The 27,445-nt window shown below is 41.7% G+C and overlaps 1 protein-coding gene across 2 annotated transcripts in view; it reads left to right on the top strand.

Annotated features, from left to right (window-relative positions):
• The window catches only part of GALNT1 (polypeptide N-acetylgalactosaminyltransferase 1), a 229,675-nt gene that overhangs the window by 16,841 nt on the left and 185,389 nt on the right, over positions 1-27,445 (top strand). For both annotated transcript variants that reach the window (XM_040353475.1, XM_040353476.1), the window contains exon 2: positions 1,972-2,210. In XM_040353475.1, the coding sequence (XP_040209409.1) occupies positions 2,075-2,210 (136 nt within the window). In that variant the 5' untranslated portion in view covers positions 1,972-2,074. The remainder of the gene's footprint in view (positions 1-1,971; positions 2,211-27,445) is intronic.

Raw genomic sequence — 27,445 nt, 5'->3', positions numbered from 1 at the left:
GGATTCCAATAATCCTGATCACCCCAGATTGGCCGCGCTGCTCCTGGTCCGCGAACCTGGTGCGTCTGGTGGCAGACGCCCCCTGGCGTCTACCCCTGAGAGTTGATCTTCTGTCGCAGGGTCCGATCTTCCACCCTGCTTTAGTCGCTGGCTTTGACGGCGTGGCTGTTGTGAGCCAGGAACTGAATGGCCGAGGTGTATCGGGCTCGGTGGTCTCTACCATGCTGCGTGCACGGAAGTGTACTTCATGTAGGATTTACCATCGTACGTGGAAGGCCTACATCTCTGTGTGAGGAGATGAAATGACACCCTCGTAAATACGTGGTGTCCAGGAGTCTGCTGTTTTTACAGCGGGCAGTGGATCAGGCTCTCGCCTTAAGTACGGTTAAGAGCCAGATTTCGGCTCTGGCTGTTTGCTTTCAGCGACCATTGGCGTCACACTCTTTGGTGCGTACGTTTGTACGGGGGGTCCGGCATGTGGCCCCTCCGGTGCGCCATCCACTACCCCCATGGGACTTGTATTTGGTCCTTTCGGTGCTTCGGGATGCTCCCTTTGAGGACATTCGGAAGATCCCCTTGTTGACTCCGTCACAAAAGGTGTTTTTTCTGGTAGCAATTATCTCGATCAGACTGGTGTCTGAACTGGCGGCCTTGTCTTGCAAGGCTCCCTACTTGGTCATCCATAGGGATAAGGTGGTGCTGCGGCCTCTGCCGTCTTTTCTCCCAAACGTCGTTTCGGCTTTTCACATTAATGAGGACATTGTTCTTCCATCCTTATGTGCTCAGCCGAAAAAACAGAAGGAGGCCACTTTACATTCCCTGTATGTGGTTCGGGCCCTACGAGTGTACTTATCTGCTACGGCTCCGTTCCGGAAGTCGGACTTACTGTTCGTGTCGGTGGCTGGTCCTAAAAAAGGTCTGGCAGTCTCGTTGGCCACCATTTCTAGGTGGATCTGACAGGTTGTGATTCAGGCCTATGCTCTGAAGGGGCGGGCGCCTCCCATTCGGGTTACGGCGTATTCGAACAGGGCGATCGGTGCCTCTTGGGTTTTCCAGCATCAAGCCTCTGTGTTACAGGTGTGTAAGGCAGCGACCTGGTCGTCGGTCCACACTTTTTCAAAGTTTTACAAAGTGGATGTGAGTGCATCTTCTGATGCCTCCTTCGGCCGCAAGGTGTTACAAGCGGCAGTTTAAGATTGTAGTTCCTCCGTTGAGTAACTCCGGTTTTGTTTGGCGTGTAACCTGGTTTGCTGTGTTGTTTTCCCACCCCTTTTTTGACACTGCTTGGGGACGTCCCCAAAGTCAAAGGCTGCTGTGTCCGTCCATGAACGGAAGAGAAAATAGGATTTTTGTACTCACCGTAAAATCCATTTCTCTGAGTTCATGGACGGACACAGCACCCACCCCTCCTTTTGTTTGTACTGCTTGTTACGAACTGAGGCTGCTAGAGCAGGGTGTGGGTTATACCCGGGGAACCACGCCCCCTGGGAGGAGCTGCACTGAGGAAAGTGTTGTTAACACTTAAAGTGCTTTTTTTTTCTGCCTAACTCTCCTGGAAGGAAGCGGATATAACCCTAAGGTCAAAGGTTAGCTGTGTCCGTCCATGAACTCAGAGAAATGGATTTTACGGTGAGTACAAAAATCAATTTTTTTGTGGTTTGCTGGTTAATTCTCCTACATGGCAGTAGAGTGATCTTCCTATCTTTGCAGTGTGATTGAGGTGTTCAAGTCATAAATATGGCTAAACACATTAACAAATCCTTTGGCAGTGAGTACAGTAAACATATGTAAACATGTATTTCAACTGTGTATGCTGCTGTTTCATTTTTAATACAAGCTGTCAGAACTGTTGAATTGTATTCACTGCTATTTCTTTCTTCAGTCTGCTTTATATGTGATAGATTCTTTTTAATGTGAAAGGTTGCATTTTTGCCTCTCCTGATGTTTTGTTTTCTTATTCTTCTCTTGCAGTTTGTGAAAGACTGATGACACTCGCATCTTGGTTTCTTGATTTCTTATTTTGCAACATCATTTTTCAGTAGAATCTTTTGTATTTTTATTTTTTTCCCTTGCTATGAAAAAATTGGCCTATTTTAAGGTGGTATTGGCCACCTCGCTGGTTTGGGTCTTTTTGGATATATTTTTGCTGCTGTACTTCAGTGAATGCAACAAATGTGAGGATAAGGAGCGGGGCTTGCCTGCAGGAGATGGTGAGTGGTTTTGTTTGAATTCACTGCACTATTTGTTTGTTCTCCATTTATTTTTAATGTACTAGTTAGGCCTCGTGCATGCTCGTTTCTTGTAAACGCTGTTTTTCCTAACAGGAAAAAATCCGCATTATAAACTCACCAAAGCTGCATTATTTCAAACCAGTTTAGGAGAGTTTAGCAAAGTTTGGGTTTTTATTTCATTGACCAGAATTAAAATGTTATTCTGGCCATTGAAATAAATGCCTGAGCGCTAAACGCACCTAGCGTTGAGCGCTTTTTTTTTTTTTGTGTGGTCAGAATTCCCTCTCCTGAATGAGATTTTAGGATGTCCTCTAAACTCCCCTGCTAATGTGTGCATAGTCACAGGATAAGGGGAGGTAAAAATAAAATAAAAATGCCTGGGGGTGCATACACGGTGCCAAGCAGAGCAAGCATGCCCGCCTTAAGCTCAGTTACCAGTGCCCACAGCATTCCTGTAAGTGGGGGTTTCATTCCTGACTGTTCTCGTCGTATATGAAGCCAAAATCGCTCTGCCTCACACAACAGCTAAAATGGTGCCACAGCCGCCCTCCTCAGAATTGTCCTGTAATGCTGCTAATACCTTAAAGGCAAATACACACTTGCAGGCTTTCTCAGAAGAAGCAGAGTTTGAGGACACCTCAATATGAATTGGCTCCCCCAGCCATGTTGAAACAAATAGAATTTTTTTTTTTTCAAAAAAGCATAGAAACGCACCTCAGACCATATTACAACTAGCCTCACCAAGGAGATAAGGGAACTGGGTCAATGCATGTCTGAAATTGAAACCAGAGTAGATGACATTGAAAACTATACCCGGAGTTACTCAACAAGATTGAAAATCTTAGAGGTAAACTATAATATTACAGACGAGACTGGAGGACTATGAAAACTATGCTAGATGCTTCAATTTGCACATTGGAGGTATTCCTGAATCTGTAATTGACTTACAAGCTGCAATGATGGCACCTTTTCAGGAATTGCAACCAGCTCTCCCTGTTGAGCGTCTAGAAATGGACAGGGTTCATGGAGCCCTAACGCCCAAAAAACCTGAAGGTCCACCCCGCAATATCATTGCCAAGTTCCATTTTTACCAAACAAAAGAACAACTATTAGCCCACAGTAAGAAATAAAGAATCTCGAACTTTCTAAGGACATGCCTATCAACTTTTTGCGAACTAACTATTAATAAAAGAAGGGCTTTAAAAACCCCTGCTTCAAATATTGCAACGCGATCAAATAATGTATCAGTGGGGTTTTCCCTTTTTTGGTGCGTTTCACATTTCAAGGCTTCAAATGTATATGTCGTACGAAAAGTGACCTACAAACCCTCTCTTCAAGACATGCATTTGTTAAACTCAACACAAGATTCAGAAGACACATGGCCAAAGATCGACATCTTGTTCCCCAGGCAAATCATCTACCCCATCAGGAAGAAATGAGCCTCAAAGTTTGCATAAGAGAAGTCGCTTTCAATCCTCAGACCCGGTGACTGAAGGTTGCTTTCTTATGAGATTTCTTTACCCGTTGGAAGTCTGAGACATTTAATATAGAGAGGGGGACATGCCAAGGATACCCACTCTCTACACTCCTGTTTGCCTTGCTTATTGAACCTCTAGCACAAAGAATAAGGATGAAACAGGCATAGAATTGGGTGGATGACATCACAAGTTGTTTATTTGCAGACAACATCCTTTTTATTCTCGTCTTTGCCACAAGTATCTGCCCCCAACCTCATGGTTATATTAAGGAAATACTCAACCATTTTGGGTCTTGCAGTTAACGTTCAGAAATCGATGGAATTGAACATTTTGTTAACTAATGATGAGAAACTAGCTGTACAAGAATTGTTGCCCTTTAAATGTGCTAAACATAGTCTCCCTTATTTAGTTATCCAGCTCACTGTCAATTTCTTAGATTTATCTGCTGCCAGTTATCCAGCATTGCCGAAACTAACCACAAGCTTGCTGTTGAAATGGCCCATCCACCCTCCTGGTTCAGAAAACTTAATATAATAAAAATGGCTATCTTCCTAAACCCTAGTTAAAGTCCTCCCAATATATGTTCCTGCCTATTTCTTAAGAATCGTACAACAAAAGGTAATACAATGTACTTAAGGGGTGGGGGGGGGGGGGAGAATCAAACCAAGGCTGCCTAGAGAAACGTTATACCTCCCCAAAATATTAAGTGGTTTAGGATTTCCTAATTTTTCATTATATTACATGGCTAGCTAGAAAAATGTAAAAAAATATCACTCCATTTATAGAGATTCCGCTGTTGGTAATAAATGAGGCAATGGATTGTGACCCTCTTTCCATGCATAATATCTTATGGTTCTGTCCCTGTAGATTGTAAGACTTTAAAAAATCCAATCCCTAAACATTCTCTATCTGTTTGGGATAGACACAAAATCTCACATCTACAATCAACAACTTATCCACTCCTTTCTTTTCACAAAAATCTGCCCTTTTATCCAGCATGGATATCTCCTAGAACTTTTCAGGCCTGGTCTAAGGCAGGTATCTCACGCTTATATAACATGTTTCAGCAACATCCAATCCGTCCTTTCCCAGGATTATGTGAATCTTTTGGGCTCCCACAATCCAAAGTATTTTGCCGTCAAATGAAAAATTTCTACTCTCGCCTCTTAAGGACTGATGATTCCATAAACAATCTCTCCAAATTTAAACATATGTGTATGAAAGACCCACACACTAAGGGCCGTATTTCAACAATCTACTCTTAAATGCTTATCAAATCGGTGGCAAAATCATCATCCTATATTGCTAAATGGGAAACAAGATCTTGATTGTATTATCAATAATATAGAATGGTCTGCAATATAGTCCAATACCAAATCTTTCTTGCCAAATAGGATGGCTGTAACTGTAATGCATGAAACTGTATACAAGGTACATGCTGGTATTTGGTCCCTGCTAGAATTGCAAAATTTGCACCTGACCACCCAGGCCTCTGTTTTCATGGTTGTTTTGAGCAGGGCACACACATGTTGGAGATGTTACATTGTGCAAACATTTTGGAAAAACATTTTTCTATTTGCCTCAAATGTTTTGAATGTTCTATTGCACCAGACCCGGCAATGATTTTTTTTTTTTTAATTTAAGACCTGACTCTCAAACCCGTAAACAATTTGATTCAACCCCCCCCCCCCCCCCTTGCATATCCCCCTCGGATCTACAGTGACTGCACTTCCAAGTGCACTTTCAGTGTTTTTCACTTGTAGTGCAAAGTGGATTTGTCTTTCGTAAATAAACTCCTAAGTCTACCTACTAACTTTTGAGTACTCTTGCCATGGTAACAGACACTCTCTCATAAGGTTACACTATTACTTTATACAAGTAGTTATGCCCCCGGAATCCTTGTACCCCCCCCCCCCCCCTTTACCCTTCCTACCTCTTATTTCCCTTTTTTTTGTTTTGTTTTTTATTAAGATTTTCTTCTTAACAAATATGTGTAAGAGTATTATCAACAGGTAACTTGAATATATTTGGATGGCAATATGATTAGTATTGTAGTATTAATTCAGCGGTGATATACTCGTGATATTTCAAACACAAAAGAACTATTACCTCACATCTGCTTTACATGAATTCTTTATATGTAAATCTTATTACTATCGACATAACATAGGATTACTTTACCGCTTTAATTGACATGGATTTTTAATAAATATGGATCTTTTTCTTTAATATGTCATATCTCCATAGCAATATATCAACCTGTATATTTTGTACCACAAGAAATTGTTATAAAACTCGTATCAGATATATTATACTATTTTTTATGATCTCTCATTAAAAACTTTAGAAATACAGAAAAAAAAAAAAAAGTCTAAACTCGCAAAAATGTGCGTTTTTATTACCAGCCGTATACATGAGGCCTCAATATTTTATAATAGTGTCATATTTTTTTTTTTTTTTTTTCCCCCGTGTTTTATAAAATAATAGGTCATGGTTCTTGGAATGCAGAGAACATGGCAATAATTGTGAATTGAGGCAGGTACCATGTTACCAGAATCTGTTAATGACAATCTAAAGTGTTGTTTTTTTTTTTTTTAATGTAATGATATTTAATAGCTACGTAAAGAAAAATCGCGCTAACCAAAACAATTGTGATCAAAATAAGTAAATATGTGAATAGGCAGCAAAAAACGTGACAAAGCACAAGCATATATGGAAAAGAAAAAATTCTGCGCCAATCTAGTTGATGACACTCAAGTCCATTGTGAACAACACAAATAAATAATATAAAGTCCAAAAGTTAATAATGTTCTTGTGACAGACAACACCCGGTGCACCGATATTGATAGTGCGCCACCACCACATGGACAGAGGCTTACCAGATGGTAGGTAAATAACAGCGTTATTATGCAATCCACAACAGGATATCCAGATAGCATGGGCACAACACGGGATGGAATCGGGTATACAGCTCAGATCCTTATGTACTCATCCACGGAGGGACGTGGTTGAATCGGCACAGACAAAAACCTCTAAAACATCCATGAAAATGTAATAACAGCATAAAAGAAACAAATGCGGCCGGCATGGATAGGAGCCCTTCCTCCTCGTACAAACGCGATGACGTCACTGCACGCCGTAACCCAGACGCGTTTCGTCATACGATAACTTTTTCAATGGCTAATAGCTGGCTGATTCCATTAGAATTAGTTCTTTGTGCCACAGAAAATATGACCTTGGTAACATTTGCAAAATGTATTTTAAAGCAGTTGTCATTTAGTAAACATTGATCTGATCTCTGTTCCTGAAAAGTTGTAGATTCTTGTTCGATAATGGATATAAATCAGGAAGCCTTTGCAGATAGAATATGAAAGCTGTCATTGCAGATGTTCTTGTTTTAAATGTGAATTGCCTCACTGTTATGCTGATCCAGTGGTTTTAGTAAATTTGGTGTATCTGACCTGGAATGCATATTAAAAGTTCTGACTTTTTGGGTTCAGTGAAGTATTGAAGCTTTTAATTGGAAGGCAGAAAGGCAGTTGGCTGTGAGCTCATGCAGTATGATTCATTTTGTTTTGGTGTTGAAACTGAAGCTGTAGGATCGTGGTTTAGGCACTGCTTGGCATAAGTTTGGTGGCATGTTGGACTTTGGCTACTTTCACACTGGCGATTTAGGCTGGTGTGAAATGCAGCGGTAGGAATCTTCTGATTGCTGCTTTGAGCGGCTAGGTGCAGCCGTCGGCCCTGTTCACTATATGGACAGGTCATTGGTGTATGCAGCTATGCATGGATTTCTGCACAGTCAGGGAGTACCTGCAGTGATTGCTGCTAAACAGTGTGGGCAGCCATGAATAGCTGTGGCCCTTCTATTGTCAAAATCATAACTGAGAGCTTACTAAACTTGATATAAATTAATCACCAAAGGAATTTTTGAAGATGGTGATAACATCCTACAAATCCTACATCCTACAAAGTCCTATAGGCCAATACAAAGTAAGATCTCTGGTTTGAAGCTTGAAGGACATGAAACGTGTAAAGCAGTATTTAACCTAAAAGAAAACCTTTTATAGATTGCAGCTTGGATGGCTGCATTTGTTTTCTTTTTTTATGCTTTCTTTATCATATTTATACCCCACTGACAGGAGCGTTTACTGATCAGCGTTTTATGTATAACCTTTATCCCCAAAGAAACACAACTGTTGCTGTAAGTGTTTAAAAAGTTAAATGTGTTGCATCACAAATGTGAGAGTGTGATTTGTGTGTAATACGATAACTCCGCTCTTTCCTTCTTTGCTATGCCTACCTATGGCCGTTTTTAGATCTACATATTAACCTTCACCTGTATAACATTAGACTGAGTGAATTGGGGATTGTAGGATATATACAATCTTCACAGGAATTGTCAGTTCCTAGCCTGCAGACAGAGGTTGCATTAACCTTGTTTTTGGACACAAACAAACTGCCGATACAGGGATGTGAAGGTTTACTCTACGATAGGCTATGAATACAGGGCAACGAATAACACGATAAAATGACATGCTCAATGCACAGCTTGTGCAGGTAGGAAGGTATATAATGCCTTTTAGGACCACCTATGGTAAAACCATGTATGTTTCTTGGTAACTGTGTGTGTGTGTGTGTGTGTGTGTGTGTGTGTGTGTGTATATATATATATATATATATATAATTTTTTCTAAACATTTGAAAGCAGATTAAGCTGTCCAGCAGAAGTGACCATTACAAAGGTTGGTGCAAACCACATGACACTGCTGAGGGTGTATACAACCATCGGCTTTTTATCATTTGTTCTCCAGAATAGAAAAAAAAATCCTGTAGTATTAACTGCTTGAAATGTGTTTGCTGCACCAGAATATTCCTACAGGAAACATTGTTCACGGCTCACAAGGCCATTGCTATTAGGTGGATGAACACATCTTCCCTAGGGCATTCCAGTAGAAGTTGTTAATAAATCAGATTGTCACTTACGTATGTATGGGAGAAGAAATTGTCATTTGGACTTACTGTGTGAATCTCCACTTACTTTGCCTTTAGGGTAAAACCACCCTGACTCACTTAACCACTTGCAATGGCACGGGCAGGCAAATGGGCGTACCTGTACATTTGCCACTCAGAGGGCACGTGCCTCTTGAGTGCGTCCGCGGGTCCCGAGAACTCAATGATTGCGGTCAGCAAAGGCAGAACAGGGGGACGCCTTTGTAATCAAGGCATTCCCCTGTTCTGCCTAGTGACACGTCGGTGATCTACTGTTCCCTGTGATCGGGAACAGTGATCAGTGACGTGTCACTGGTTGGTCCTCCCCCTAATAGGGAGTGATTCTAGGACACACTTGACCCCTTCAGCGCCACCTAGTAGTTAATCCCTTCACTGTCAGTGTAATTTTCACAGTAAGTGCATTTTTATAGCACTGGTCGCTGTAAAAATCACAATGGTCCCAAAAATGTGTGAAACGTGTCTGTATCCGCCATAAAGTCGCAGTCATGATAAAAACCGCAGTTCACCACCAAAACATGTATATATAATTAGAAATGCCATAAAACTATCCCCTATTTTGTAGACGCTATAACTTTTTTGCGCAAACCAATCAATGTACGCGTCTTGAGATAGATTTTTTTTTTTTTTACCAAAAATATGAAGAATAATGCACATCAGCCTAAATTGAGGAAAAAAAAATGGTTTAAAAAAAAAAAAATTGGGGATATTTGTTATAGCAAAAAGTACAAAATATTGCAATTTTTTTTTTCAAAATTGTCGCACCAAAGAAAGCTCTATTTGTGGGGAAAAAAGGACGTCAATTGTGTTTGGAAGCCACGTCGCACGAGCGCGCAATTGTCATTTAAAGCAACGCAGTGACGAAGCACAAAAATTGCTCTGGTCTTTGGCCAGCCAAATGGTCTGGGGCTTAAGTGGTTAAAGAGGTTGTAAACCTCAGAAAAAAACCCTTGCAAGACAAAGGCATAATGAGCTAGTATGCATCGCGTAGCAAACACAATATTCATATATTTTAATACAGAATGTACCCTTCCTGCTTCAAAAATGCACTGAATAGAAATGCCTCATCTAGCAAAAACATACTATAAAAGTCCATTGCACAGTACTTACTGACCCTAGAGTGGTTTGGGAGTGGGAGATGAAGCAGCCAATGAGTGTGTGTTATGGCTAAAAACTGGGACTGAATATTAGAGAAGTCAACTCACTGCTTAGCTCCACCATGATGTGACATTTCAATAATGTATCGGCTCCTTCCTCCCAGATGGGCTAAACATGGCCAAACGCATGCTTTAGACTTTATTTCAAATTAAAATTGTGGCCAATGAAATAAACATCTGAACACACCTAGGCGTGTTAAGAGAAAATCAGTGTTAAAAACGCACACAAGCTTCTTTTTTTTTTCAGTTGGGAGAAATGGCATTTACAAAAAATAAAACCTGTGTGTCTAACTGTACTGGGCCCTTTTTAAAATTGCCCATGTGAATACTTTTATCACATCACCATTACCTGGCAATGGGATACACGTAGGGCTATCACCTTCTAATGCAAAAAAAGAGGGAAAATAAATTACAAAATGGAGAAATAATTGTATTTAAAGTGGAGGTTCACCCAGAAATGTTAATTTTTAACATTAGATTGATGCTCATTTTGTCAATGGGAATCGGGTGTTTTTTTTTAAAAATTGAAGCCGTACTTACCGTTTTAGAGATACATCTTCTCCGCCGCTTCCGGGTATGGGCTGCAGGACTGGGCGTTCCTATTTGATTGACAGTCTTCCGACGGTCGCATCTATCGCGTCACGCAGTAATATAACTTTAGGCGGATATAAATCCAATCCTCTTACGAATGTTTTGGATCTGAAATTTTCATTGATACATTTCATGATCCTGCTTCAGTGAACCTTGTGTAGGCACTTCCTGTTATAAGGTAACTGTCTCCCTATTGCATGGGTGCTCAACCTGTGGCTCTCCAGCTGTTGCAAAACTACAATTCCCATAATGCCTCAGCCTTTGGGAGACATGCTTGTACCTGTCAGCGGCTTGCAATGCCTCATGGGAATTGTAGTTCCGCAACAGCTGGAGAGCCACAGGTTGAGCACCCATGCCCTATTGTATTTCCTACTTTTGTCACCTTGCCACGTGGGCCATTGGTTGAGGTTGGCAGCAGTGGTACTGACACACATTACCATCAGGAAACCAAACCAGTGCAATGATGTACAGCTCATGCTGAAGCGAGTGCATATATAAAGAAAGTGTCTGCAGAAGATTGGCAGCGCTGAGATCAGAATAGGGACAGTGAAGTTGTAGTGGAGTAGTGGAACTGGAAGTTGTCTCCTTGGGGATATAATTGATCCGACTTTTTTCATGGCATTTACTTCCCAAGTCATTTATAATGATATTTGAAATTGACTTCCGTTTAGAATGTTTGAATTAAATTACAGTTCTGGAGGGGAGAGAGTATAAAGTATCAATCAATATGCTTCTTTATGTCTGTGGTTCTCTCTATAATAATGGTGGGAGATGTTTGAGACAAAAGCAGTAGATTTGTGCAAAAGCCTTGGTGGACGTGGGTATATAAAGACATTGGTTGTAAATGGCCTGGCTGGGTTTACTCATGCTTGACACCTTTTTGTTATATTTTTTTCAAATTTAGAATTAAATTTTTTTAAGAAATTGGTGTATATTACTGAAGGATGAGTTATTACAGAGCAGTTTTGATAATGCTCACCCCCCCAAAAAAACTAAATTGACAGTTCGCACTGCAGCTGCAAATACTGTAGCTGCTGACTTTTACTATTGGTGCACTTACCTGTCCAGGCATCTAGCGTTGTCCTCGCCCCAGCTGATTCTTGAATCTGTTCTTGGATGCAGGTGCCACCATCTTGGCTAAGAGAAACCAGTAGTGAAGCTGTGCGGCTTCAGTCTGTTTTCTACTGCTAGTGCGTGAAACCTGCTGTGCTTTGTGAATGGGCCGGCTGCGGGGGGAGGGGGACTGTCGAAACCAGGTACATGCTCCCCCAGAGAAGGTGCCAAACGGGGGGGGGGGGGGGGGGGGGGGGGGGTTGTGGCGGAGGGTCAGATGAGCAAAGCTTCCCCTTTTTGGGTAGAGTAGTGAATTTCCAAGCTGCTTTTTTATCTTATCTTTTATCCTTATATCTTTTAAGCCCCTTTAAACATTTGTGCATGCACGCAGTTCTGTCACTGATGGGGTAACGTGGAAATGGGTGCTTATTTGTACTATTGGGAGTAACGAGTGACCTCTGTGATGCTAGGCACTGCCGTTATGTATCATTAATTATGATGGGATAGAGATGGGTGCTGAAGGATTGCTGTGACCTTTTTGTCCTTGCTTACGGTTTGTGCTGTTTTTGATAACAGGTGGCTTGTGAATTGGCCTAATAGTGGAGGGACCAGCTTTACAATATAGTAGCTATTTCAAATATTTGTTTCTACATTTCACTACCTTTTTTTTTTTTTTTTTATAAATATACTTTTAAAAGAGCATTTTTATAACATGGCTGATAAACTTCTGTATGAAATAGAATATATGCTAAGTCATTGCAAAATTGCATAACATTTCACATTATTGCCATGCTACATTATTGAATTAAATATTGTATGTCGTTTATTACGGTAAACATGGCTTTCTCTGTGTAGTAGGCACTGTCTGCTTGTACAACAAGGATAGGCAACAGAAAAGTACAATTAAAGAAGTCTAAAAGAGTACCAAATCTAGTTAACACCCTGACACAGAAAGCTGAATTGGCCCAGGTTCACACTGGGCTGCGGGCGTTTTGCTGCGAGTTCAGCTGAACTCGCACGATTTCACTCCTGCGATTTCAGAGACATCTGTGCAGGTTTCTGCACAGATGTAAATCGCGGCCCGAAATCGCAAAAAGTAGTACTGGAACTACTTTTTGAAATCGGTGCAGCGCCACAGATGCGGCGTCGCACCGATTTAGGACGGTACCATTTCCGGCAAATGCCGCCAATTTGAGATACAATTTGACATCTCAAATTGTACCAGTGTGAACCAGGCCTCAAAATGGTTCTAAAGGCAGAAGTGTTTTTTTTATCTTAACGGATTCTATTGGGGTAAGCATCCGGACTGTCAAACAGTCGCAACTGATGTAGGAGGGGTTTTTTATTTTAATCTCTGCATCCCCTTGGGCCAGTCACTCCACTGGGTATATGTAAGGGTTTACAACCACTTTAAGACGTGGTTACGTGATCCTCTTGCACCAAGTCTTTCTTTTGTACTGTTTACATTCAGCTGGTGTCAGAAACCATGAATCAGACTGAGACCAATGTACAGTTAACTCGCACTTGAAGATTAATAATAACAAGATAAACAGAGTAAGTCTAGTAAAAACATAGCCAGAGTTCAGGAACCAAATTGGATACTCAGACAAGCCAAAGGTCAGGGAGCCAGAGATGAACGTTGTAGAACAGCAAGCAGGATCAGGAGCCAGAAGGGATGTCAGCCAAGCAAAGTCTTCAACAGGAACGCAGGAGATGGTCTCAGTGATGTTGACCAAGGCAAAGGCAGAGAGCAAGTGAACTGGAAGGCTTAAAGTGGAGGTCCAGCGGAAAAAATAAATAAATGTAAAAGTCAGCACCTGCAAACACTGTAGCTGCTGAATTTTAATGAGCAAACTTACCTGTCCACGCTGCCCGCGATGTCGGCCACCCAAGGCAGATCCATCCTCCGGATTGTGTGCTGGCGCCGCCATCCTCACTAAGGGAAACGAACAGTGAAGCCTTGTGGCTTCACTGCCCGTTTCCTAATGCACATGCGCAGCGCTTTGTGGATGGACGGCTCCCTTCTGGGGGACACACGGGTCTCAGGAGACCGTGCCCCATTTCCCAGGAGGCAATGCGAGGGGAGAAGATAGGAGATCACAGCGGAATAGGTAGTGGCAGATTAGGACGATCTGGCAAGTGTATAACATATTTATTTGTATTTTTTTTTTTTTTAAATTGGAGCCTTTTTGGCTTTTTTTTTTAAATTTTTCTTTTATGGGAGGACCTCCGCCTTAATGCACACGCTCCGAATATCGTACGACCGATCGTACAACTTTTTTTGCTTAACCACTTAAGGACCGGACCAATATGCTGCTAAATGACCCAAGGGGTTTTTACAATTCGGCACTGCGTCGCTTTAACAGACAATTGCGCAGGCGACGTGGCTCCCAAACAAAATTGGCGTCCTTTTTTCCCCACAAATAGAGCTTTCTTTTGATGGTATTTGATCACCTCTGCGGCATTTATTTTTTGCGCTATAAACAAAAATAGAGCGACAATTTTGAAAAAAATTCTATCTTTTTTACTTTTTGCTATAATAAATATCCCCCAAAAACATATATAAAAATTTTTTTTTCCTCAGTTTAGGACGATACGTATTCTTCTACATATTTTTGGTAAAAAAAATCGCAATAAGCGTTTATCGATTGGTTTGCGCAAAATATATAGCGTTTACAAAATAGGGGATAGTTTTATTATTTTATTTTTTTTACTACTAATGGCGGCGATCAGCGATTTTTTTTTTATTTTTTTTATTTTTTTTTTGTGACTGCGACATTATGGCGGACACTTCGGACAATTTTGACACATTTTTGGGACCATTGTCATTTTCACAGCAAAAAATGCATTTAAATTGCATTGTTTATTGTGAAAATGACAGTTGCAGTTTGGGAGTTAACCACAGGGGGCGCTGTAGGAGTTAGGGTTCACCTAGTGTGTGTTTACAACTGTAGGGGGGTGTGGCTGTAGGTCTGACGTCATCGATCGAGTCTCCCTATAAAAGGGATCACTCGATCGATGCAGCCGCCACAGTGAAGCACGGGGAAGCCGTGTTTACATACGGCTCTCCCCGTTCTTCAGCTCTGGGGAGCAATCGCGAGGGGGCGGCTAGAAACGAATAGCCGCGCCGTCATCCCGGATCGCTCCCCGCGGGTATCCGACTGCCGCATGTAGCGGCGGAGGTCCCGATCGGACCCCCGACCCACGTCTAGGCAGGGACGTACAGGTACGCCAATGTGCCTGTACGTGCCATTCTGCCGACGTATATCTACATGCGGCGTTCGGTAAGTGGTTAATAGTCGCAAGTAGTAATAGAATAGGTTATTAAAGTTCTAAATTCTCGTACGACAGAAAAAAAAATCGGATGTGATGTCGTGTTGTAATGTATTTGTATTGTATTTTCGGACGACTACTGATTACTGATCTGGCATCGTACGAGGAACACTTTTGTGCTTGTCTGATCAAATGATATCAGATGAACTGTCGTGATCAGCTCTCAAATAGTGTACACACTAGGGCTGCAACTAACGATTATTTTCATAATCGATTAGTTGGTCGATTATTGTTTCGATTAATCGACTAATCGGATAATCTTAAAAAAAAAAAAAAAAGTGTGGTGTACAATTTAGTTAATATGTAAATAAAAAAAAAGGCAATTTATTCTTAAATATCCATATGCAGAGGTAAATATAAATAACCAACTACAGTAATTGTAATGCTTTATATTACCTCCACTTTCTCTGGGTTCAGATGCTGATCTTCTCTGCACAGAGTTTTTAAAGTTTTTTTTCTTTTAAACAAACTTGTTATACTTACCTGCTCTGTGTAATGGTTTTGTACAGAGCAGCCCAGATCCCCGTGCTTCTGGCTCCTCCTGCCTTCAGAGTGCCTCAATAGAAAGCTGCAAAGTATAGTATAGAGCGCCCGCTATAGCAAGGTTTAAAAAAAATAAAAATAAAACCTCTGCCTTTAGAACCACTCACTTCCTTCCCAGGACTACATGTCCCATGAGGCATTGCTCCTCACACTTGCACATTCACAAATTCTCAGGCACTTATTGACATGTATGGTGTACTGAGCTGTATGTGTGCTGCACTGTATTTCCTGATATGAAAACGAGTAATGTATTCTATATGCAGGCCAACTAATCAAATCGATTAATCGATTAGTTGTTTCAGCCCTAGTACACACGATCGGAAAATCGTACAACTCTTCCTCAGACGATCGTTTTCGTCTGATATTCGGATCGTGTGTACGGGCCATAAGTAGGCAGGACTGACAAGCCTGATCATCAACAGATGAGTCACTGTGGGGAGAAAGGAGCTGGCAATTAGCCGACAGCTGAGCGGCTAGCTGGCCCTTCTTTCAGGTTTCCTCGTCACTGCTTTGTTAATGTGGACATTTTTTTTTCTTTTGGCAGTGGTGAAGCCTTCAGCAGCAGTACAGTTTTAGAAGGTGTACACAAAGGTGGTGGGGGGGGTGGGGTGCAGTCCCCAATGGTATAGCGAACAGCATACAGTGATTCCCAAAGCAGGAAATTACTATTCCCCATAAGAGAAACCCCGGTCTTTCGATGACACTGCAGGATAGCCTACAAAGATGTTTGACAGGAACAATAGAGCATAAAGTAAGAACTGCATAACGCACTATTGAATTAATTTTTTTTTTTTTTGTGGAGTTGGGCTTGAAAACAAACCCGCTCCTAGTAGATTTCAAACAATCAAAGAAGATAATGTATCCACTTAAAGTAGATGTAAACCCTCACATATACCCAGTGAAGTCAACAGCCTCAGATGATACACAGAGATGAAACAAATGTATATCTGCTGTCTTCAGCTTTTAGCATACTAGTTAGAAAGTTCAGATCATGTTAGATTTTCTTTTCCTGTTCAACAGAGCAGTGAAGTCTGGGCATACAGCCAAGACAGCTGATTGGAGGAAAGGCGCGCGCGCACACACAGCCTCTCCTCGTAGGTAGAGGCTTTCAGAGCTGATCGTTGAATAATTCAGGGCTCTACTAATCTATTTATAGCATCCTCCCCAACACAAAACTCAGGCTGCTTTTGCCATATGTGATGAAATTGCCAGGAAGGTTATCAGAAGAACGGAGCAGGAGACAGCTATGGAACTTGGTGCTTTGAAGGGAGATAACAAAACACTGTAGATATGTGCCCAGCTCAATTTTCATAAATTGGGTTTACATCCACTTCAAGGCTACATTGCTTTGTAGAGGCTGAACAGCCACAGCTGTCTGCAACCTTCTGTCAGCACAGACACAGCAATACGCTGTCTCTTGCTGCTGTTCATGTCTAATCGTCCAAGTGAATGGGCACAGACACATTTCCTGGCTTGTCCATACTATCTTTACTCAATGCAAACAAAATGGGGCTCATGCTTCTTGCCGCAGGGGGGCCATACAACATGCATGGGCCAACAACCTGTGAAAAACTTCAATGGGAGCCAGAGCTGTCATGAACAGCCACCATAGAAAGCAATTACAGGTGTGTGTGTGTGTGTGTGTGTGTATAAGTCGGTACTTGTGTAAATACACGCACAGATGTACAACCCTAGACTGCAGACTGTCCAGGGTTATGTGTGTTTACAGTAGTGCATTTGTTTTGTGCTGCCCTAGGCCTGACTAAACTTGTGCACCCTCTAATTTAATTTAAATATGACCCACCCTTTCCTGTCAATACCACACCCCTTCCTGTTTAAGACATGCCCTGGCATCTGTAAACCACACCCCTACCTCGTTAGGCTCCAAATTTTTTCCTTTTTTTTTTTTTTTTTTTTTAGCTCGCTCTCTTCTCTGTGTACATTAAAAGTGGGTACCAAGTTCAGCCCCACCAGTGCCTGTCTCCATTGCATTCTAATCATACCTGTCCTGCACACCTGTTAAATGCCATTGATGCCAGAAGCACCAGCCTTCAGATTTTAAAGTGATTGTAAAGTTTTTTTTCCCTTAACAAACATGTAATACTTTCCTGCTCTGTGCAAGGGTTTTGCACAGAGCGGCTCTGATCCTCCTTTACTGGGGGTCACCCAGCAGCGCTCCTGACTCCTCCCCTTCAAATGCCCCCACGGAGAGCCGCTTACCATGGGGCACTCGTGCGGGCACGCTCCCAAGTTCTGCTGCTGGGTCCATTGATGCAGACAGCAAGACTAGGCCCTGCCCTGGCTCCCATGTTACTGGATTTGATTAACAGCTGCAGGAGCCAATGGCTTCCATTCTATCTATTGAGGACCCGAGACAGCGTCTGGGGCTGCTGTGTTTGTCGCTGGAACGATCAGGTTTAGGTAAGAAAAAGGGGGCTCTGGGGGGCAGCTGCAGCACAGGTTTTTCACCATAGTGCATAGAATGTATTAAGGTGAAAAACCATGAGACTTTACAACTCCTTTAAGCTGTTAAAAGTTAACCATTTAGGAAAGCAGCAGTGAACACGTGTTTATTGAAGCAGAGTAGAGAAGCACAGTCCTCCACTAGCACAAAGGACACAGAGGATTAATTGCCAGTTCCTATTTCAGATAACAGGCAATAGGAGAAACAAAGTGGAAAAGTTGTTGCACAGATAAGCGGTGTAAGGTTTACAATGAGAGACAGTGAGGAGGGTCAGTATCTTACTCTAACCCCCTCCATGATATACAGGATGTAGCTAGATCTGCCGCTGAAGCCACAATCCGACCGGCCCTGGTGGTTCCATGTGCACCCGAGGTCACAACACATGAGGAGAAACTGACCAGCTCTCTCTGCTCTTCTGTCTGTGCAGAGGGGAGGGAGAAGAGGGAACTGTGAGCACACGCTCTATGCTCCAAGAGAGAGATGCTGTCTGAACACTGCAGGCAGCAACCTCGGCAATGAATGGGCTGACTCGGGAGGGAGGCGCTGACTTGGGAGGGAGGCGGGGTTTCGTGCAGGAAGCTGCTTTTTTGACCCCCCGTAAATTGCCATCCTAGGCCAAAACACAGCTGTGTGTGTGTGTGTGTGTGTGTGTGTGTGTCACAAAAGCCAGACATTTCTCCAATGTCAAATGTGCAAAATTCTTCTCGTGAAAATCCACCTGTAATGTGACCATCATCCACCTCACTCCACCCACTGTAGAAAATCTGCTAATCGTAAAGTAGAACTATGGGCAAAACTTTATTTATTTTTTATGGAGGGCGTTATAACCCCTGTCAGATTTTCTGTTCGCTATCTGTTTCTCTTTGTGGAGTTTTCCCTTCACTTCCTGTCCCATAGCCAAACAGGAAGTGTGAGGAAATACTTGCAAATTAAAGGGGTTGTAAACCCTCAAGGTTTTTCACCTTAATGTTTTAAGGTGAAAGACCTTCTGTGGTGCAGCAGCCCCTTTTACTTACCTGAACCCGTTCTTTCCAGCGACTGAGAAGAGCACAGCAGCTCCAGCCACTGTCTTGGGTCCTCATTGGATAGACTAATCGCATCAAGAGTGGGGCCGAGTTGAGTCCTACTGTCTGTGTCGGTGGACTGCACCCCATATTTCTTTTACAATTTTTTTTTTTTGTGATCCCTTTTATCTATATTTGTCATTTCCTGTATGGCAATTTTATTCAATAAACCATCATTGGTTTTTATGACCTGCACCATTGGGAGCACTCTTCTCTTTTTTTTTTTTTTTGTTTTGTTTTGTTCCTGTGCCATTTGGAGCATATTCGGATCTACTCCAAAATCCATCTGCCAGCGGAAGGAGTGTGGTCTCCTTATTCCAGGATTGTGGACCACTCTCCGTAGGATTGTTCCAGACCTCTTTGGCAGCCACCAAGATCTAGCTGCATCGATCTAGGTCTTTGAGACCCTAAGGCCCCATGCACACGAGACGCTATTACAAACGCCTCTAATCTCAGCTTTTCAAAGGCAAAAACCGGCATTTAAAACACCCGTTTTTGCCGCGAATTGCACGGTGTTTTGCCGCGATTTGCGGCGTTTTACCGCGATTTGCGGCTATCAGCGTTTATCCCCAAAACACTGTAGACCCTCCCCAAGCTCAGAATCAAACTATTTGTGCCGTGTTTTGCCGCATTTAGCGGCGTTTTGCCGCGTATAGCGGCGTTTTGCCGCGATTTGCGTCTAAAACGCAAAAGCTGAAGGCTTCTGAACCCAAAATTTTGGGTTTGGAAAAACGGCCCTAAACCCAACTGCTTTGAAACGCCAAAAAACGTGATCGTGTGCATGGACACATAGGATAACATTAAATGTGTTCAGGGGCAGTTGAAAAAAATGCCCAAATGCCTCTGAACTCGAGTTTAGCAGCGTCTCGTGTGCATGGGGCCTTAGCCTGTCTGACCCACTGTGTTGTATAACAGATGAGTCCAACAGTTGCGGTAAGAGTAACTTATTTATCTCTTGCACAAGGAATCTGAGATTTCAAAGGTCAACCTGTTATTCCTTCATTCTGTGCCATCTCCTGGGAAGATTACTCTATTATGTGTTTATTTCACATGGACTTTCACATCACATACGGTACTAAAGCCTTTGGCTTCTTAATTGATATGTTTTGGGTATCATTGATATATTTTTGATCACTATCTCACAGGGCTGTGGAGTCGGTAGATAAATGTTCCGACTCCTCAGTTTTATGTACTTCCGACTCCGACTCCCCGACTCCAACTCCTCTGTATTAATATGCAAATGTATTTTATACATTCCTTGAGGGAAAGAAACGCAACCTACCACATGACTACTGGCTGGGAAGCCAACAGTCTACTGTATTGCACAGTTTAAGCAAAAGACAAACACAATGAAAACAATCAAGTGGCTGGATAGTAGCAGCAGGCATAAACATCAGGAACAGGATCTTTACCAGTTCAAAAATACAAACCACATTATTTGGTTGTTTTAGAACAAAAACAAAGCTTATCTATAATGAACCAAAAACAAAATCTGTAAAACCTAGAAATGGTTTATATTAATCTTGAAATGTAGTTCTAGGCTTAGCAAATGCAAATCAATTCAATGTAGAGTTCTAAGGAAGAGAATTGCCTCTGCCAGATCCTCTTTCATAGAGGCTCTTAAGTCAGACTTTATTATTTTTAGGGCTGAAAATAATCTTTCGACACTGACTTGGGTGGGTGGCATTGCAGTAACTATTCTGGCCACATCACTAACGATCTCTGGATAAACAAGGATGGCTTCTTCAACAGTAAGTTTTGATGAGCGATCATACTTTTCAACTTCTTTTAGTGCTTTATAAAACTCCTGTTGGAATTTTTTTATTTGGACACTTACTGGTTCTCTAACATGCGTTCCCTGTAAAAGCAGAACACAACACTATGGAAAGTATAAGTATTGCCGCTCCTAATTGTGCGTTGGGTGCCATATAGTGAAGCACATGAAAAGCATGCTTCTTCACGGTCACTTAACGTGTTTGTTTTGCGGTTACGTGAGGCACTGCATGCATTGGTCTTTATTCTTACAGTAGAGAAGTCATTAATTATAACTTTTTGTGAATTGGGACATTTAAACTTTTTTTTTTAATTCCAATCTAAATTTAGTAGGAGTTGGAGTCTGAGTCGGTGCATTGTTTGCCGACTCCGACTCAGACTCCAGGTACCCAAAATTTCCTCCGACTCCTCGACTCCGACTCAGACTCCGACTCCACAGCCCTGCTATCTCATTCACTTTTTAGTATTCTTACAAGTGTACTACGTATAGTTATTTAGCGCTGCACTATATATTTTATATTTCTGATAGACTTTAAGTGCTGGCAGCTCCCTTCCTATATCATTTGGATTCTAGCGCAGTTTTTTCCTATTTTTTAACACTCCGGTCTACTGATCTGGCTTGTTGCCAACAGTATTGGTCTGTGCCAACTATTAGTGGTAGCAGTAAAAGTGTTAAAGGGCCAGGTATACCCTCTGTATCTCATCAATCTTCTCTTTCCCAGGCTAATAACCTCATTTATGGTTGTTTTTCATGCTGAATGAATTCAGGCTCCCTATCATTAGCTGAAGTGTAGAAGTAGGCTGATAATCTTAGCCAATCAGAGGAAGCCTTGTATTTATGTATACAATATAAAGCTTCCTATTAATGGCTAAGGTCTGACTCCATTTTGTTGCGGGGACAGGGTGGGAAGTCACCATGCTGTTGCCAGAACACGGCACTGGCTGTAGGGAAAAAATCAATACCTGGGCAGAACAAGAAATGTAATCTTTGCAGTGAGGAAATGGGGGAGGTTTGGGCTAAACAAGGGGGTAGGGTTTTCACTTAACATGGAGGTTAACTTGCTTTTTGTGACCATTTTTAGTCTACATCCTTGGAAAAAGGATACCTGTCCATATGGTCATTATTAAAATTCGAAAAAGTGAGTGCAATTACTGGTATATCACAGAAATGTTAAAATGCATTGTTACTTAAAGCGGAGCTACACCCTAAAGTGAAACTTCCGCTCATCGGATTCCCCCCCCCCCCCGGGGCCACAATTGGCACCTTTCAGTTAGGAGGGGGGGATTTTGACAGGTATCCTTTCCCACTTCCGGGACTCCGGTCGTGATGTCACCGCGGGGCTTCCTCCTCCTCCTCCTCCCCTGGCCGCGCCGGGCTAATAGGAGAGAGGAGCAGGGCCTTGCGCATGCACAGTAGGGTTCCCGGCGTGAAGCCGAAAGGCTACACTGCCGGGGTTCCCTTACCCGCAATGGCGGTGGCAGCACCCAACAGCTGATGGAAACATCGGCTGCGGTGCCGACATCGAGGGACAGCAGGACAGGTAAATGTCCATTTACTAAAAGCCAGCAGCTGCAGTATGTGTAGCTGCTGGCTTTTATTTATTTTTTTTCCCGGGCCTCCGCTTCAAGGAGTAAGTTGTATACATGTGTTATTGTCAGAGTTCTTTTAAAGGATCATCATTGTGAAAATTATTATATAATAACTGTTGGATGGGGTACAGTATATGATTTTTTTTTTTTTTTTTTGGGCGCAAAAGCAATTGGTATGTACTAAAGCACAGCTTGGTATAGCTATTAGATTGTACTAGTGGTCGTAAGTGACTTGGCTTCCAAGTGCAGAAAAGTTCCTGGGGTTTAACGCTTTTAGCATACAGGAGCTGATATATAGAATATATATATATATATATATAGATAGATAGCTAGATAGAGATATATGTGTGTGTATGTATGTGTATATATATATATATATATATATATATATATATATATATATATATATAAATTTGTGGCAGTAAGTCAGGTAAATCGGGGGTGTTGTCACAGACGGGACATACATTTCTGCCTTGTTTAGACAATACACCAATTGTTATTAGGCGTCGGCTGCAAAAGGTAGCCAGAAAAGGTCTAAGGGCGTTGGAAAACTTCAGCTGTTCAGAATGCGGCAATTAAGGCCTCTATAAGTAATCCAGAGGATTACCACTGATTTGCTGCATCCTGAGGCTTTGTGAGAAAGGAGAGCAGTGTACTGAAAGTCTTCTGAGGAGAGGATTGATTTTTCTGTGTGATAAAAATCAAGACTATTGTTTTTCTGCTGTATGACCAGCAGTGTCTGCCCAGCACTAGGCTGTGCCAGACTCCATAGATAGGTTCCTGTGTGGTGAAGATAGACGCCCCAAGTGGCCAGGGTTTATTGTATGTTTGATTTTGTTTATGCTGTTTGGATGCTTGCACTTGTTTCCAGCAAGATGGAAGAATAAACCCAAATCTTTGTTTTCAACCGTCTTCGACTGCCTGTCTGTATAAATTCAGTGTGTAGTGAACCCAACCAAGGGGTCACACACCCCGCTACTGAGCTAACCCCTTACTATATATATTTATATATCTATATCTATATCTATCATTATTTTTCACAATACTCTTCTTTAAAACTGTAACATCTGTTTTCACATGCTTTGTCCTGAGGTCTTAAACAGTGAATAACTTCCCTGGAACTCTGCTAAATATGGAATTAAACGCCTGTAATTATGTCATGCTGAACCTAGTAATTTTAAAATGAGAATTTTTTTTTTGTCCCCAAATCTTACTCACAGGTGTCCTTTTATGAAAGTGCAGTAAAATACCGCTTTTCAGTTCTCAGGCATTCTCAGGGAAGATCGCTCTCCTCTGAGTGCCTGTTTATGAAACTTTGTAGATCGGTTCTCATGTTGAGATGAGGAGGGATCTACAAACGGCTGGAAACTCCTGAGAACTGCTTCTCTCACTGTAATCTCGCGTGATGTATTGGGATTACAGTATGAGCAAGTGAAAAATACAAAGGTTGAACACGAATCGGCACACATTATACACCACATATTAATAAAATAATAAAGTTACATTCCCACCAAACAATATACATTAACCTAATTAGTAAAAAAAACATTTTTATCAATATTTGAAGCTCATACATGTGCCTATTTAAATGTGAATGGTGTATAGTATATGAATGGAATCCACATATCTAATGCAGCTATACACCATTCATATAAATGAAAAATACATTTATAATCATTAAATATATTTTTTTTAATAAAGTATACAAATATAAACCTGTATAACTGTAATAGAGCAGTCCAGGGGTAAAACATATTTTGGGGTTTACACTTTTTTTTTGTTGCTAATAAATTAGAAATTATAAAAAAAAGACTTTAATAGCATTTTAATGCAGGTAGAATATATATATATATATATATATATATATATATATATATATATATATATATATATATATATATATATATATATATATATATATATATATATATATATATATATATATATATATATATATATATATATATATATAAAAAAAATGTGTGTTTATTTTTAGCTAGAGAGAGAGACTGACTATAAATTCCTAACCGGCTCATTTTGGGGTGTGTAATAGTGGGGAAGATGTGATCTGACTGTATGGCTGCTTGTGTGTGAAGCATGGAAGTCAAAAGACTTCCTTCTTCCTCCACAATACTCAGCCAGCTTTTGGCTTCTCTCCCTGATTCTCCACCTCTGAGATGGTGAATCAGAAAGTAAGAACTCTGTCACAGATCGCCAGGGAGGTGCTGAGATCGCACCTTCATAAACTGTCCGTTTCTGTGACAGTCAGTTACAGATTCGCACTGTGCTGAGGCTTCATAAACTGTTTATGACCTGAGATCAGCGGTGAGAGTCGGGATCGCCGCTGATCTCACTTTCATAAAAGGACACCACAATGCGGAAAGTTAAAAAAATGAAAACTATCTTTAATGTGGCATGAAAGTCTGGAAGTGAAAAGGTTAAAGAGACCCTGCCACCAGACCATTAATTTCAACAACAATCTTCTTACGAGATTATAGTAACATAAATTATTCCTGTTATTTACCTGTAAAAGCCTCCCATGTGTAGACATCTCAAAGCCCTAAAACTGCTGCTGCATGTCACCATTTTGAATGTTGGCAGCCCCAGTGGACTCGGAGCTGTCATTCAAGTGATAATTTATTACAGTCTTATCTTCGATCTACGGCTCACAGGACATTAATTGGTGTGATGGTTACTGGGAAGAATTCTCCTTACATTTGTGGTCATTGGGAATAATACCCTCTTGCATATTGCTAAAAGGATCATTGGTAACTTACCTGTGGGTCACAAAGTTCTCATTGCACAAGGAACCCCTAGCAACCTCCTGAAAGAACCCTAGAGTTCCTTGGAACCCTGGTTGAGAAATTCTACCCTATTGTATTCCTCTTCAGTCCTACTCAGCTGCTACCTAAGAGTTTGGCAGGTGAGACAAGGGGAGGAGAGCAGGGCATATAGTAATTGGACATAAGCGGTGAGGAAGGTGTGGGGACTGTTCTGGGAAATCTGCTTTTTTTTGAGTAACTAAATTTTGTAGCAAGTTTAGAACGATGTTGCAAGTCAATAAAAAATTGTGGAAAGAGACGCTACAAGTAAGCATTTAAAATATTCGGGGTGGATATAAATGTGTGTGTGTGTGTGTTTTTTTTAAGTTTGTAAAGAAGTAATTTTTCTCCTTCACTGATGTGCGCTGATTACAATGCATTCAATAAAAAAACTTCTGCCTTTTTTATAACTCCTTTTTAAAGGAGAAGTCCAGCCTGAGATTTTTAGGCTGGGGTTCTCCTCTGGGTCACAGGAGGTCAACACCCTCCTGTGACCCGTTTTTAGCAGAGAGCAATCTGAAGTCCATTCTCCGCTGACGGCGCACAGATCCGTCGAGGCAGCGCGTCATCCCCTCTTTTAAAAGTCTGGATTCGCCAGCTGCCTTGACTGACTTTTTGCGATTCAGCACTGCCTCGCTTTAACTGACAATTTTTCTTCACAAATAGAGCTTTATTTTGGTGATATTTGATTACCTCTGTGGTTTTTATTTTTTGCGCTATAAACAAAAATTGAGCGACAATTTTGAAAAAATTCTATATTTTTTACTTTTTGCTATAATTAATAAATATCCCCAAAAAAGATATCTATTTTTTCCTCAATTTGGGCCGATATGTATTCTTCTACATCAGGGATATGCAATTAGCGGACCTCCAGCTGTTGCAAAACTACAAGTCCCATCATGCCTCTGCCTCTGGGTGTCATGCTTGTGGCAGTCTGAGTCTTGCTATGCCTCATGGGACTTGTAGTTCCGCAACAGCTGGAGGTCCGCTAATTGCATATCCCTGTTCTAGATAATTTTTAGTAATGGCGGCGATCAGCTTTTTTTTTTTTTTTGTTATATCGTGACTGCGACATTATGGCGGACACATCGGACACTTTTGACACCATTTTGGGACCATTGTCATTGATGCAGGGACCAATGCTACAAAAATGCTTACTGTAAAAATGACACTGGCAGTGAAGGGGTTAACTAGTAGGGGGCACTGAAGGGGTTAAGTGTGTCCTAGGGATGTGTTCTAACTGTGGGGGGGGGTGTCTATGTGTGACACAACACCGATCACCGCTCCCGATTACAGGAAGCTGTGATCGGTGTCCTGTCTCTAGGAAGAATGGGGAAATGCTTGTTTACATCAGCATTTCCCCATTCTTCTCCGTGAGACAATCGAAGGTATCCCTCTATGTCCGCGGGACCCGCGATCGCTTCGCCCCAGGACAAAGTCAATTGTGACAAAACGGCGTAGGGTAGCGGTGTGCTGACATCACTACATACAGTGTCCTGGAGTGAACGGGCTGTGTTAGCCGGCCGGCTACATATTTTAACATGCAAATTTTTATCTACTTATTGTAAGTGCGATTTTTAAGTAGTTTTTACATTAAATTGTTTTACTGGATTACGCTATGTCAGCCTTCTTTCCTTCCTCACCTTGGCTATAATCACAATTGATCATCTGTGAGCGGTGGGAGAATTATCGGATACCGGATATCCTGCTACATAGACCCCTAGGCTGGGTAGAAAGCCACACGCCAACAGAAGATCTCTGGTTGGGATCTTCCCTTTCGGCAAGAGGCAGTTTGTTTGGAAGGTGGAGGATTTCCTTTCTATCTTTTCACTGTTCTATGGTTCCCTTTGGTTTGATGTCACCATTTTATTTGAAGGAGAGCAGTGTATTTTCAGCCACCAAACCACCATCTGATGCGTCCTTCCTTTGAAAACAGGACATTGATTTTCTCCCCTTTTTTTTTTTTTTTTTTTTTTTCAACCTTTTTTTTCACTGGGACTCATTGGAATGTGTTACGGATAGGGTAACCCATTCGTTATAGTGTTTTCAACCTATCAATAGCACAATAATTACAATTATGTATGCTAGTTGGTTTTATGTTTGAATTACCAATTCACATAAGGGGGGTAGGGATCTGGGGGTCCCCTTTGTTAAAGGGGCTTCTAGATTCCAATAAGCCCCCCCACCCACAGACCCCCACAACCACCGGGTAGGAGTTGTGGGGATGAGGCCCTTGTCCCCATCAACATGGGGACATCCTGCCCATGTTGAGGTCATGTGGCCTGGTTCGTTCTCTCGCCCCCCCCCTTTCCTGCGGCCTGCCAGGTTGCATGTTC

Source organism: Rana temporaria, chromosome 5 (genome assembly GCF_905171775.1).
Source record: "Rana temporaria chromosome 5, aRanTem1.1, whole genome shotgun sequence".
NCBI classification, from domain to species: domain Eukaryota; kingdom Metazoa; phylum Chordata; class Amphibia; order Anura; family Ranidae; genus Rana; species Rana temporaria.
The sequence above is the reverse complement of the archived record's forward strand: the minus strand, read 5'-3'. Positions and strand labels throughout refer to the sequence as shown.